This window comes from Phalaenopsis equestris, unplaced genomic scaffold, assembly GCF_001263595.1.
Source record: "Phalaenopsis equestris unplaced genomic scaffold, ASM126359v1 Scaffold000378, whole genome shotgun sequence".
NCBI lineage: Eukaryota > Viridiplantae > Streptophyta > Magnoliopsida > Asparagales > Orchidaceae > Phalaenopsis > Phalaenopsis equestris.
Genome location: NW_018164820.1, coordinates 666772 through 682012, shown reverse-complemented (window position 1 = coordinate 682012; position 15241 = coordinate 666772). Strand labels below are relative to the sequence as shown.

At 35.1% G+C, this 15241-nt stretch overlaps 1 protein-coding gene across 2 annotated transcripts in view; it reads right to left on the bottom strand.

Moving 5' to 3' along the window:
- The window catches only part of LOC110026546 (UTP--glucose-1-phosphate uridylyltransferase 3, chloroplastic), an 85220-nt gene that overhangs the window by 60466 nt on the left and 9513 nt on the right, over positions 1 to 15241 (bottom strand). For both annotated transcript variants that reach the window (XM_020727520.1, XM_020727519.1), the window contains exons 3-6: positions 14740 to 14889; positions 9703 to 9864; positions 9179 to 9351; positions 9013 to 9079 (exon numbers count right to left, since the gene is read on the bottom strand). In XM_020727520.1, the coding sequence (XP_020583179.1) occupies positions 9013 to 9079; positions 9179 to 9351; positions 9703 to 9864; positions 14740 to 14889 (552 nt within the window). The remainder of the gene's footprint in view (positions 1 to 9012; positions 9080 to 9178; positions 9352 to 9702; positions 9865 to 14739; positions 14890 to 15241) is intronic.

Genomic DNA, 15241 nt, shown 5'->3' with positions numbered 1-15241 from the left:
AGGTCAACATAGATTTTTCGCCTTAAACAAATAACCACCCCATATCCACAAGGTTCTCTTAGGCGAAGCACCTCATGGTTGTTGACAATGATCTTTTTGTTAGATTGGATCAATTGACTCCTCTGATTAAGTAGACCAGGGACAACAATAACCCGAGATGACAGAACCATGGGATCTTGATCGGGTTCATCAATATATCTTCTACCATACACTCTATGCTCATGATGCATAATTTAAAATCTTAAATTTATTGTTACTATACGCTAAGCAATCAGCTTCCTAACGACTAGCCTTAATTGAAAGTGTTCTCCCACTATCATGAGAGGTAATTAATTATAGGGATTTGCTTCTATGGGAAGCTCGAACCCCAAATCTTAAAGTCCTTGCAAAATGAGAGCAAAATCTCTAGGTAATGTTTCTTATCAACTATTTCATCTGCCTCTTGAAAATGACCCTAAAGCTCGCAGTAAACTCTCTCATTCTCATTTTCTCTCATTTTATATTCTCTTCGAGGGAGGCAAGCACATTCGAATTTTGGAGCCCACAAAGAGAAATAAATGATGATATTTTAGAAGTGATGTAAGAAAGACGTGTGTTTTCATAAAGGTGGCATTAGCTAAAGTGTATAGATGTTTGACAATGGGATCATAATATTTATAAATATTTTTATTTTATTTAAAGAGTACCCAAGGAATATGTAATGAGTGGCATAGGAGAGATTTTATTATTTGGGAAAAAAAATATGAACGAAACAAAGACAGCCAAATACTCATGGGTTGAGAGAATAAATATTTGATTTGGAAAAAAGAATGTTGAGAGGCAATAGATTGTTCATAAATTAAAAATGGACATGATTAATGAGATAACAAGCACTTGAGATAGCATCTTCCCAAAACAGGCGGAGAAGTCATGTGAAACATAAGTTTGAGTCGTTAAAAAGATGGCAATCTTAGCATTATACAACTTTATTCTACTAAAAGATATATCGATATGTGATTCGATGAGAAATTCCCTAATATATGATTCAATGAGGAATTCCATTCTCATAACAAAAAACTGGAATTAGGTTTCCATGTATTATAAAAGTATCATGGTAGTCAAAATGGACAATGTTTCTTAATAAAGCTTGAGAAATACATTAGACTTGCGATCTTGAAATATATAATTAAATTACTCATAATAATCACAAATAAAGTCAACAAAATATCAAACCCAAGCCCCAAATATATCAACATGAACAAAATCAAAAGAATGGAGATCATGAATCTTGGTTGATGACTTGAATCACACACAATGATGTTTATCTAAAGCTAAAAAAAAAAAGCATTTGAAATGGTCCAAAAAGCACACTATCAAGTCCATCAACGGCTTCATATGGGATTCGGCTCCCTTATGCTTAAAGAAACGATATTGCGTGCTTCACAGGGAGGGGGTTGTTGCCATCTCGCTCTCTCTCACGAATCTCTCGCAAATCTCTCATATCACAACCTCATAATCAACCTCACGCAATTTACATGCTAGAGTTGAGAGGGTCGAGCAGAGGGTCAGTCTCCTATAGGCTCTTGATGAATCTTCTGATGATATTATCCATAACTTACATGATGCTAATAAAGAATTACTAGAGGCCTCCCTTTGGGAGGAGGAATTGTTACAACAAAAAGCTGGGAAACTCACTTCTCCCAAGATGATAGAAACATCAAATACTTCCAAGCTTGCATTAAACAAAGACAAGCCAATAACACTATTGTGAGGACTAAAAATGATGAGGGGAGCTGGACTACTGGGGATGAAGAGATTGGGGAAAGAGCTGTTTTTTATTTCTCTAAATTTTTTGAGTTTCATGAAACTTCGAGCACTATTGATGCTTCCTTATTTGATGATGTACGTCATCACATGGTAGATCTCGATCTCTGTGGTATTCCCTCAGATGAGGAAATTTATTCTACCCTTCTAGACATTAATTGCAACAAAGCCACTGGGCCTGATGGTTTCACCTCTGCTTTCTATATTACATGCTGAGTATTGTTAAAGATAAGGTGGTGGAAGCTATACAAAGTTTCTTTAAGGGACTAGAAATTATTTCGCTGCCGCTCTTATCATTCATATTCCCAAAAGCACTCAAACAAGCTCTTGGGACCATTTTAGACTTATTTCTCTGACTTCTGTCATATCTAAGATGATTAGTAAAATATTGGTCAGGTGTATTCAACCTCATCTCCACAAATTAATTTCCTTGAATCAATCTGTCTTTATTCAAGGGCGAGGGATCACGAATAATATTATGCTTGCGCAGGAACTCATCCTGGATATTGATAAAAAAAGTAGAGATGGAAATATGGTCACTAAATTGGATATTCGCAAGGCATATGATTCTATTAGTTGGGAGTTTATCTTGAAAGTGCTTAAAGCTAGGGGCTTTTCCCAGGATTTTTGCAAAATTATTCTCATGGCTCCATTGCAATAAATATAGCATACTCATCAATGGTCAATCGCGGGGCTTCTTTAGTGCGGGGCGTGAGATAAAGCAGGGTGACCCCTTATCCCCTACTATTTTTATTTTAATATTTGATTATCTTTCTCACCTTTTAAATAACCTTTTCAAGAGAAACCCCACTTTGCAATACGCTCATAAATCCAATACGTTGGTAACACATTTAGCGTATGCCAATGATATAATATTGTTGTAATGCTAGCAAAAAAGCGGTGAGGGATATTTACAGTTTAATGGTGAACTTCCAATCTGTCTCTGGTCTCTTTTTTAATGTCAATAAATGCAACTTATAAATGGGAAATACGGTCAATCATTCTAATGCGTGTTAGATTGTTAATTTTACTGGATTCTCTATTTCTATCCTTCCACTTAAATATCTGGGGGTCTTCTTATTTAAAAGAAGGAAAAGGCGAATTCAGTTTGATGAGGTAGTGAAAAGGTGCGGAAGAATATCTTGGATTGGAAAAATAATTTCCTTTCTTTTGGGGGTAGAATTACGTTGGTCAGGAGTATCTTACATTCTCTTCCTTTATATACTCTTCAAGTTTTCCAACTCAAGGAAAGCGCTCTTTTGAGCATCGAAAGATGTTTCAATATGTTTTTATGGGTGGGGAATCATTCAGGTAGAAGATGGATGCCTTGGAAGAATATTTGCAAACCCCTCTATGCTAGTGGTTTGGGTTTCAAATCTCTGCACCATATTGTTGATATTAATGTTTTTAAACAATGATTTAATTTTCGGAAAGTTGATTCCTTGTGGGTCATTTTCATGCATGGGAAATATTGTCACTCCTCTCATCCGACATTGATCAATTGGCGGTTGCGGGATTCCAATATGTGGAAGAGAATGTTTCATATTAGAGATTGGGCAAAGGATGTCATATACTGGGAGGTGGGGAGTGGAAACATTTTCTTTTGGCATGACTGTTGGGCCCATGTAATGCTTGATATGAGAGATACAAGGTTTTCAAGTCTTATGGTTTCTGATACGTGGGTGGATGGTCATTGGAATTTTCCTCTTCTCCTTAATCTTCTGGGTTTCTAGTGAGCTACTTTCATTTCCACCATTCCTATTGAGCCTCATTTGCAAGATACTCCTAGTTAATTTTCTATGTCTCACTCCACTACGAAATCTCTATATTCCGCCTTACATAATTTTCAAAAGCTCCCTTGGGGAGAGGGTGTATGGAGTTGGGCATTAACTCCCTCTATGCCTTTTCTGGCTTGGCGGATTTTCCACTCTGTTATTCCATGTGATGATATCTTAAAAATGAAGGGTTTGAGACTTGTTTCATGATGTTATTTGTGTAACTCGGCGGAGGAGACTGTTGAGCATATTTTCTTTTCTTGCCCCTTTTCACTTTTCATATGGAGGAGGCATGTGGTTTGGCACTATTATGAATTTGGAGCAGAATCTTTAGCTTACCACTATGATTTGCAATCAGAATCGAAAACAGAAACATTTTTTGCAAGTCTACCCTTGCATTATATGTTGATTTATTTGGATGGCTCGTAATGATATTATACATGAGGGTAAAGCCATTCAGAATAGGATGGTCTTTACTAATATTATTGTCTATATTAATAACCTTTGGAGGACGGGTAATGCTAAACAAAGCTTTTTTTTTGCATTAATTATTTTCTTTCTATGGGGCCTGCAGTCATGGCTGAGAGATCTCCTCATTTTGGTGAGATGGAGGCCTCCTCCCAGAGGTTGGGTAAATTTTAACACCGATGGGAGTTAGAAATTTAATAGTGATGTGAGGGCATTGCTAGGAATTTTGTTGGGAACTGTATTCTTTTCTTTTCTTCCCCTCTTACGCTGACACTCCTATGGAGTCGGAGGCTCGGGTCATCTTGATGGTTGTCATGATAGCTCACTCTCTTAGCTGGCATTTTATTATCTTTGAATGTGATAATCGCATCTTGGTTGACAATTTTGCCAATGGTGTCGAGGCCCCTTGTGATATCCTCTATTATATTAAGAGGATTAAAGGCTTAATCACTTATATGAATTTGATATGGAGTTTCAATTATCGGGAGGGAAATCAGCCCGCAAATTGGCTTGCTATTTTAGGTAGCGCCACTAGTACCTGTTGGGTGGGATCTGATCCCCCTTCCTTTAAACACTTTGTTGGTTGGTGACAAGATTGACGCCCCATATGTTCGTCGGGATGTCTCCTCTTAGCTTGTTATTATTTGGTGGTATGGTTTGGCCCTCGATTTCAATGGGGTTGTCCTTATATTTCCTTTCCTACTTCGACCTAGATTGGCTCTCGGTTGAGGCGGTGGTTGCTGCTCACCTTATATTTATAGCAGTACCTACTTTTGGTTCTGTGGTACTTTCTTTGGGTGCCAGCTGTTGCACCTGAGTTTACGGGTTTTATTGGTTTCATTAACTCAATCTCTACTTTCACGGGCCCTCTTTCTTTCCTTTGTTATTATTACTGCAGGTTTTCATTCGTGGAATTCAGACGCTTGTGATGTTGTTGCCGCTTGGAGCACTTCACTCGGTCTTTGTGTTCTTTCTTATTTTTTTGGTGTACATCTTTTGTGGGGTATATGATTACATTGGTATACTGGATTTAATGTTTTTTGGGTACACTTTTTCTTTTTTATCCTTTTGGTGTGAAGTTGTAACGTGGATAAAAGAACCCCTAGGATTTTTATTTTGTTTTTGGACAGGGATCCTTATTCCCTCCCTCTGTTTGTACTTTTAATTTATATTAACACGGAGGGAGCCACGAGATACTTTCCCTTAAATATATATATATATATATATATAAATTCAAATGATTTTCCAAAATAAACGGCCGACAGTAACAATCAATTAATAGCATCACAGGAAGCTACACTTCCAGCCCCCACCCCAGGTGTTCCACATGAAAAGACGAAAGGCCAGGGTGAAACTCTTGTTATTGAAACGAAGCAGAAGATGTCAGTTCTCCAAAACTTTAACAGTCAGAGGAAAGAACTAAAAATAATAAGAATCACTCATCAATCAAACTCTTAAACACACTGAGACCCAACTTATATAGATGAGGAACATATAAGGTATTTACTTGTTCAAATTTTGGCTCGGAAAAACCTACGTCAATGTGTACCTTCAGCTCAGATTATACCAAAGCAAAACAAATCGATTAGAGATATGCTTGCAGGTGGGAGAATCTCCTCAGATGCTTTGGGGCCAAGGCAATCGTCAGCGAGATCCAGGAAAGGCCGCAGAGAACCAGAAGCTTCGAACGATAAAGTCAAAGCTCTTCCAATCCCGGGAGATTGACGCAGGACACGGGGGAAGACTGGCTAGTCCTCAAGGGAGGGGGATGCCTCCCCCTCCTTCCCCTTCTTCCTTTCCCTCCTCCCCGTTTTCCTTCCTTCTCTCCTTTCTCCCCTTTCCTTCCTCACCTTTTCTTTCTCTCCCCCTCACCTTTCCTTCCCAAGAACTTTCCTATTTTAAATCCTTTCCTAAAACCTGAAAAATTATAATTTTATTCTCCTTGCTTGTTTTAAAAATCTTTCATAAAATTTGAAATCTCATTTATTCTCCTTACTTATTTTAAAAGCCTTCCAAAAATCAGAAATCCTTTTTATTCTCCTTTCTTATTTTGAAAGTTTTTCCAAAATATGAAATCCTTCCTAAAATAGGTCAATCCTCTTTCTAAATAGAAAGTGATGCGCTTAGAGTTAGGGGGCATGTTTGGATATCTGAATTCAGGTTTTACCCTTGGCATTTTCCCTTTGAGGATTGTATCTGACGTCGAGGTAGTGCACCGGCAGTCTCTCGTCCAAGGTGATGATCGTCTTCACGAGTCCAGGTTGTGCTTCTTGCTTATTTTAAAACTCTTTCCTAAAATCTCTTTTTATTCTCCTTGCTTATTTTAAAAATATTTCATAAAATCTGAAATCTCTTTTATTCTCCTTACTTATTTTAAAAGACTTCAAAAAATCAGAAATTTTTTATTCTCCTTTCTTATTTTGAAAGTTTTTCCAAAAACTAAAATCCTTCCTAAAATAGGCCAATCCTCTTTATAAATAGGAAGTAATATGCTCAGAGTTAGGGGGCTTGTTTTGATATCTGAATTCAAGTTTTACCCTTGGCATTTTCCATTCGAGAGTTGTATATGATGTTGAGGTAGTGCTCCGGCTGTCCAGGTTGTGCTTTGGCTGTAGCTCGACCCTGCCGAGATATTTATCTATCCTTCCAACCTTCCTACTATTGTCAACCCGCTTCCCAAATCTACAGCAGGCCACCTCACCTCTTCCCCAGCAACCGTCGGCTGCTATCCTGCCTCCAACCACTCCCAACAATTGTTCCCACCCCCTGCACATCCAGGAGTCCCTCCGGCTCCTCCCAGCAGCCGCAATACCCCTTCCCGGCATTCTCTGGGCCAACCTTCCACTTCCCGCTGCAGCTCCTTGACTCCAGCATCGGCAGCAACTCCCAGCCTCCCTGCACCCAACCAGCTGCAGCCCAGCTTCTTCCTCCCTCCAACCTGCAGCCAGCATTTTCCCAGCAAGGCCACAGCTCTCCATACTCCACCCCGGATTTCCTGCTCGTCGTGTTTGTTTAGGTCGTCATTCTTGAGTTGTGTGTTTTCTTTTATCCTGCCCCATTGCTTTAGGTAGTTGTTCTCCATACTTGAGTCTCCATTGTAACCTCATTTAGAGTCATTAATAAAATTGTGTCCTGCGTCGTGGTTTGGGTTAACTCTGGTAAAGCATATATTGTCCAACCAATGGTTAGCAGAATGATAAAACCACTATATTAAAGTTACAACCTAAGAAGGATGTTCCTCAACTACGAAGTATATCAGTTATGAGTCATAAGGAGCACTTGATGGGGCATGAAGCCCTTTATTGGCCATTATTAGCCTTAAATTGATCCTTACAGCAAGCCTCCGCCCAAATTTATGAGATCACCTTAAATAATGAAACATGAGATTAATAATAAAGATCTTTCAGTTAAGTTGGTTATACTATCTAAATTGATTTAGCAGGCCATGGTCCATATAAACTTGAAACAACAAGATAATAAGATCTTGATTGGGTCTATCATCATCCTCTCACTATCCACTCTAAACTAACGACGGTATAATATTCTCCCCAAATCAACTTTCTTCTACAAAGTCACCCAATTAGCCTTAATCAAAGTGTTCCAATATGATCTAAAGGAGTAATTAACTAGAAGACCTTTACTCAGTAAAGCTATGAATAAGAGCATAAAGTTCTCAAAAGATGGTCTATCATCTAAATATTTAACTTAGAATTACTCAAATATAAAACAAATTTCGGCAAGAATTTTTGGAGCCCGCACCATTAAGCTATTTTTAGTCATACTATTTTTAATAAATGAAGCTCTAACATTTACTTTGATATAATTGTCTCTTAATTTATATTTCCTAATTTTGTCATGCACTCACGTTACATTTTCATTTTTACCACACTAAAGTTAAATATCAATGAATCTTTACAGCACAAACTTCGAATTCATACATCAACAACCAAATTAAAATACAGAAGTTATTTTAATCTTCCTTAATCCATATTATCCCTAATCCCACAGAGCAGTTAAGGCACTTCTATATTTTAATCATCAAGCCTTAACTAAGAGGTTTATATTGTCATATATCTCTACTCTTCAACAAAATAGATATAATATACTTGAGTCTATTACATGCATGTGTCAATTAGTCTTCTGAAAATATGGAAGATAATTGTTAAATCATAACCAGCCAAATTTTAAATCATAAATTCATTCTGTCCTACAAATTCTAAAATTTTAACCATATCTCAGATATAGTATTTTATCAATCTATCAATCTAATTTTTTCACAGATTCATCTTAGCATTCTTATTTCTACCATGTTGTGCTTCATTACTAGTAACTTTTTATTTACACAGCTCTAAGACACTCACCATAGCTAGCCGAGCTGCTATTTTATAAAATTTGCATTTAAGTATCCATATTTTTTCATCACATAACAATCTTTAAGCACTTAAATATTTGAATGTCAAATATTAACTCTAAAATCCTTATGTCTTGTTCTATTCTTTCACATGGTAAACGTAAATCTAAAATACTCAAACACGAGACAGAAAAGGGATCAATTTATCTTCTGAGGCTAAAAAAGAGAAAATCTTAATTGTACTATAATGGCAAGCAAAATGTACATATAATACAAATTAAAAAAGCTTTTAATCATTTCACGCCTAAAACAACCCAATCTGTCCAAGGACATAAAATAAAACCACACTTCAAAAACAATATTGGGAAATATTAGGCCAGCTATAGGATTAACCTTCTTGGGAACCTGATACATGACATCAAATTCCGATGCAGTTCAGTAGAGAAATCATTAATAGATAATTTTCATGAAAGAGCAAATATATGATCGGGTGGAACAGGAATAAAGCCCAGTAGCAATTGCCGAATAATTTTCACGAGTGGTGTGGAGTGCATTGTCACACAGCACACTAGCAGACTGCTACGAATATTTGACTAAATTATGAGTTCTACATACCTTTTCATGCCTCAGCCCAACTCCTGCCAAGGCCAAGAGGGTTACATCAGTTGCAGCAACAACATTACTGCAAAAAAACAAAGTAAAATCTCATATTCAAGAAAACCACACCGATATTCACAAGGCACAGCTACACTCAGGATAATAGCAACATTGTATAGATAACCTGACTTGTCGTACGGTTGCACCTTTTCTTCCATGACTGTAGAACCATTGAAATATGCCTTTATCATACGCAAGTTTCCATATTGCACCATGACCGCCTGGTTTGCAGACTAGGGAGAGAGGTTCGTTAATCAGCCATTGGCCATCTTCAGTAGCAACAACTGGCACCAACGGCTACAAGGGCCAAAGAAAATAATAAGATAATTAATATCTAAAAGCATGACTACTCAAAAAGAAAAAATATGTAATACTGAAAAAAGCTATTTTCAACTGAAGAATTAGTGTAAAGTGTCAAAATAGTCCTTTACTATTATATGGAGTCATTTTAGTCCCACACTATAAAAGTGTCAAATTAGTTCTCAATCTTTTTTAATGTGGGCTAAAATAGTCTTTATGTGGACTATTTTAAACCATATTAATGGCATCTTGGGACTAAATTGACGCTTTTATAAACTTTGTGACTAAAATAATCCCTTACAAAAAATTGGGTAATCATTTTCACACTTTTCTCGAATAATTTACTACCTGTTCAAAAAGGTTAAATTTCTGCCGGCCCCTCCCAAACCATCCATGTTTCTCAAGAAGCGACAAAATATGCTCATGATTGTTCTTTACTGAACTTGTCATGATAGCAACTGGAGTTATACACTGCTTACCAAAAACTTTGAAGTGAAGAAATTCTCTAGCCTGGAGATGTGAAATAAGAGTAAGAATTTCATAAAAGTAGCAGAGGTTAATATTGAGAGACATGAAAATTTGTCTAACTTTGTAGATTCATGAACAAAATATAACTCGGAAAAAAAAAATTCAATGCTTCGTGTAGAAAAAAGCTAAGTCATTAAAATGGGTTTTTATAGTATAACATTGTGATATCAATTGAATGTCTAAGGGTCTGCTTGGGACGACTGCAGCTGTTTAAAAAAACAACTGTGAACTGCTACAAAAGAAGCTATTGTTCAAATAACTATAGGGGATATTATATTTTTTTCTTCAAAAAGTCAAACTGCGTCTTTCTAGCAGCCACCACACTTAGCTAGGTCAGGTTGCAACGTCGAGAGTAACTTTGAAAGTCTGACCTAAACTATTCTGACTGAATATGAGAAAGCCTATAAAATAACAAGCTACTATCATTTCTTTATTATAGATTGAGATCTTCTTCGGACTTGATGCACAAATAGATGGAATAGCAGCAAATAGCTTCTTTCTATCCAACATCTTTATTGAACTTGGGAAAGGTTGGCACGCAGCTTTCCACAGCAACTTTTTGAAAAAACAAGCAAAATTAGGTTTTGCCAAACACAATAAAGTGCGGTACTATACCGTACCACTGCCCCAAATGCACCCTAAGTTACATGAGGTAAATATAAATGTAACAGCATAAAACAAAATAAATACAGCTTAAAAGAGTGGTGATACAGAACGTCTCAGATTCTTTAACTTTTAATACAAAGTTAGCATGAAAGGCACAAAACCATGCAATTGCCATTAAACATTTGAAGGACAAATTTTTATATAAAACACTTATAAACAACTTTAGAAGTTCGATGAAGATGGAAATCAAATCAAATGAAATCCCAATGATCTTCTGTTAGATATTGATGAAGAGAGCAAGGATCAATAAAGTTTCATACAAATTTTGAAGCTTGCCACTTAGCAAAATCCCATATTCTAGCAAATTTAACCAAACATAAGCATTATTCTACATTAATAAATAAAACATAAAAAAGATGAAAGAGGGAAAAAAAAAAGAAAAAAATAAAGAAAAGAAATCACAAAAATGCAAGACTTGCACTTTTCAAAAAGGTGTTCTCACATGAAACCTCTCAAGTCACGCTTGATCAAGAAAGCAAATTCCAAAAACAAAAAGAATTGCACATTCAAGTAATAATTTTATCCTGACACTAAATTGAGATTTGCACATCTTGGACGATGATGTGGATCGCAAAGATTTGATATATTTTCCAACTCTAAACAATGAAAATAGAAGCGGTTTTGATGGTGTTAAATTTTGGAGGAAATACGAGAATAGAAGGAGAAAAAGGAGAACCAAACTAGAGATAGACATACAGTTGAGGAAGATAGAGCCATAGAGTGGGAGAGAAAATGTTGCAGACTGAGAGAGGGTGGAGGAGGACGGGAGGGCAACATCTTTGAAGGAATAGAGATGGTGGCTCACGAAAATGGGGAAGATGAGAAAGGTGGAATAAGCAAAGAATTAACAAGAGAAATTCAAAACTTCAACATCAACTACCTCCCATAAAAGCTTGCAATCCATTTTTTTTTTATGGGGCAATAGCCAAATACAACCATTAAGTTCACGGAATAATGAAAAAACACGAGCATGAAATATTAATGGCTAATATAAAATAATATTATCTACTTAAAGAAGGATGGAGTTAATACTAGAAGTGAATCTTGTAACAATGTTTTTAAGTCTATCTAGTTAAGTGTACTACATCATATTAGTTGCAGTTGTACAACATCCATTCATACCATTGTTAGTATGCTGGTTTAACTTGTTATACCATTCAATAATTTCCTTATAATTGATAAGGCTTTATCTATTTCACTGGGCCTTCCACAAATAACATAAAAATTTTATCTTCTCAAAAAAAAAAAAAGGATGAAGGATGAATGACTCCTTGTGTCAATCCCTTGATTTCTAAAATCTTGAAAAAATTTTGCAACATAATAGAGGATTTGATCATTCATAGAGTAACAAAACCAAGAGACAAGAATGTCACCAGTAGCACCATATAAGCTGAAATAGAGAAGCCGAACATAACTTTGAAGGTGAACAGCACTGGAAAAAACATACGACTAAAGAGCATCTGAAACAAAGACTTATAGGAGACTTACAAAGGGCCTAAATCATAGGAATTCTTTTAGAACCCAAAACAAAGGAGATCTTCAAGGAAATAATAGGATAGGGAACCAACCATAAATCAAACTTTCATAAAAAGTAAAATTCTAAAGATGCACACATAAACCCCAAGTTCAAAATAATAAAAGAAAATAAACTCTAATGAGGCTCAATTTTTATATTGAACATCACAATGCAAATATTTTAGTTTCTCGACAATGGTAAACTTGGATAACCGCATTAAGTGGTACATGGGAGATCATACAAATTACCTTTCATGCAAAACAAAATTCTAGACATACTCATACAAACTCTAGATTAAAAAATAATAAAAGAAACAAAAATTCGCTTCAAGTTTGGCTTTCAAGCTGACCATCATATTGCAAGCATTTTATATTCTTGACTAATTTAGACTCGAGAATCACAGCAGTGGCGTAAAGGAGACGAAGAAAATACTAAAAAAATAAAAATATGTGCACCTTGAACTAGAGTGATGTTAAACATCAAGGATGACACCATATTTATGTAATTTTTCCCCCACCCTTCCACAGCCTATATAACAATGTGACTTGAGAGACTGCTCAGATATTGCTAAATAAGATATTGAAAGCTATGCTCCCAACCAATGCCCTTAAAACAAAAGCGTCCTAAAAGTGTCAGTGGCTGGACAAAAGTTTCTTTTAACAAAATATGGTAGATACTTAATACATACATACAGCGTTCTCAAAGAACACTACATATAAAAGACATCAACATTTGGTGATAAACAGATTATCTGATATCAGATAATTTTGTGTGATAAATATTTAATACCTCAACCTGCGGCCTTCTCATCGCAATTAAGTTCCATAACATTTTCAGCACTGATACAAATATAATCCTGTAAAACTTTATATTTGGAATTATACTACAAATAAAATCTCTTCGAGAGGAATTTTCAGTATCTATAGTCAGAAGGGGTTGACAAGAATAGGTCAACTACAGCAAAAATAGTGGTCTGTCAGAAGGAATAAGATTGAATTTTCAAAAAGAACAATTAAATGCAACCATAAAACAATATCCTAGAAAGATACAGCAATGTATAATAAAAAAAATACATATACTATACTCATAACAGCAAAAAGTTTCTCTTTTTCATATAAAAAGTGGAGATTGATCATTGCCAATTCATTAACAAGAAGTTACGAATGCCTCAAGCATCCATTTGGTGGCCAATCTTATAAACCACCAAACTACAAGAACATTTTCAAAACATGATTTTCATGTATTTTTTTCATAAGCATCTTCTAGTATTAAATTAAGGTTATCTACACCGAGCTTTTTGAATCAATGGCGATAATTACACTAACATAAAAAAATTCATTTTAATTTAAAGAGAAAAGGTCAAAACAGTCCCACTATTTGTATGGGATCATTTTAATCCCTTTTCTAATACGTTCAATTTAATCCCTTGATTTCTCAAATATGATCCAAATTAGTCCCTATGTTGGATTATTATTTTGGATCAAATTTAAAAATTCAAAGGATTATTTTGTATCACATTTGATGATTTAATGGAGTAAATTAGACATAATAGATAGTTTGGAACAAAAAATGGCCCCTATAAATGGTTCATGGCCTATTTTGACTTCCTTACCCAAAAATTACTATTATATTGGAATATTTTAAGAAAACATCATAATAATCAAACCATTATTTAATCAATGTCTATATTAAAATATTTCATAATATATCTATAAGTGTAAATTGATGGAAAAAAAAAGGAATGGAAAGGCCCAAAACAAAGGGAACTGGAATATAGGATAACAATTTCAGCTCGATAAAACCAAAGAAATAAGCAATCACTAAAAATCTATAAGAAGATGCATAATCCTTACCCAAAAAACCAAATCATAGCCGATACAGCTTCCATGTAACAAATAATGAAGAGGTTAAAAACAAGCTTCATGGATGCATGTGCAACCAGTTATCAAAAAAAGGGATCACATAACCTCTCTTTCCAATGCCTCTATGCATGTGTATTTCATAATTATGTCCTTCCATCCAGCCACTATATGCCAAAAGTTAAAATTTTTTTCCCAAAACAAATAAAGGCATTAGTAGCAAAGTTATTTTCAATAAAAAATTTGCACTGCATAAGAAAAGGATAAAACTATAATATTTTCAGAAGTACATCTTTGAAAATATAATCCAACTGCAGTCAGATTGGATATATTAAGCCGGTCAAACAACAAGAGCAAAACCCACAATACATGTATATTTTGTAACACAGGAGATGCTTACCAATCAAAAACAAGATTTTCTATATAAAGACAATAAACACCTTAAAAGTGTTTATAAGTACAACACTTTATTTGTGCATACCATAAGAAGCAAAAGAATAGCTGCTAAAAGGAATCGAACTCATTTTAAAGTTCAGCACTAGTGAAAAAATATGCTGATGTGGCATATAGATAAGAAAATTTTATTTACATAGCATGCAATTCTTTTGTATTTACATGTCTAAAGACGTGTATTTTCAGTTTTAAAAAATAAATAAAGGTGCTATTTTTTATGTGATATCAAAGATTTGGATGCTATTTATGTAAATATAGAAGTTTAGGTGTTAGATTTGTAAATACATAAGAATTGTGTGGTATGTATATAACTGCCCCTATTAGTTTGTTAGAAGAAAAGATGTAGACCGAGTACTTAATTACCTGAAGATCCCTTATTAAGCCTTCCAATAAAGTCCTTCCACAGTATGGAAGCAATGCAGCAGGTAAACATTCACCAGTGATAGGGTCAACCACACCAAGCCGATCCCCAGCACCACCAAGAGGATAAATTTCACCTAGCTTTGGCAAGCCCTAATATGTTCGAACCTTCTGTCACATCTCAAAGATAAATAAAAGTGGGAAAGGAAATTTACATGCATAGCACACAATACTTATGTATTTACATATTTCACACCTAAACTTTCATACTCACATACATAGCACTTTAGTGCTTTAAAACAAGCATGAAAAAGGCGTATTTCACTTTTTAAAAGTGGTAATAGTGTCATTTTTTATGTGATATTAAAGCTTTGAATGTTACGTGTGTAAATATAAAAGTTTAGGTGTGAGATATGTAAATACATTAGTGTAAAAAACAGGTTTGGAGAGGTAAAAATTCTCTTAATTCATATTATTCACATGTATGGTATGTATATACATATAT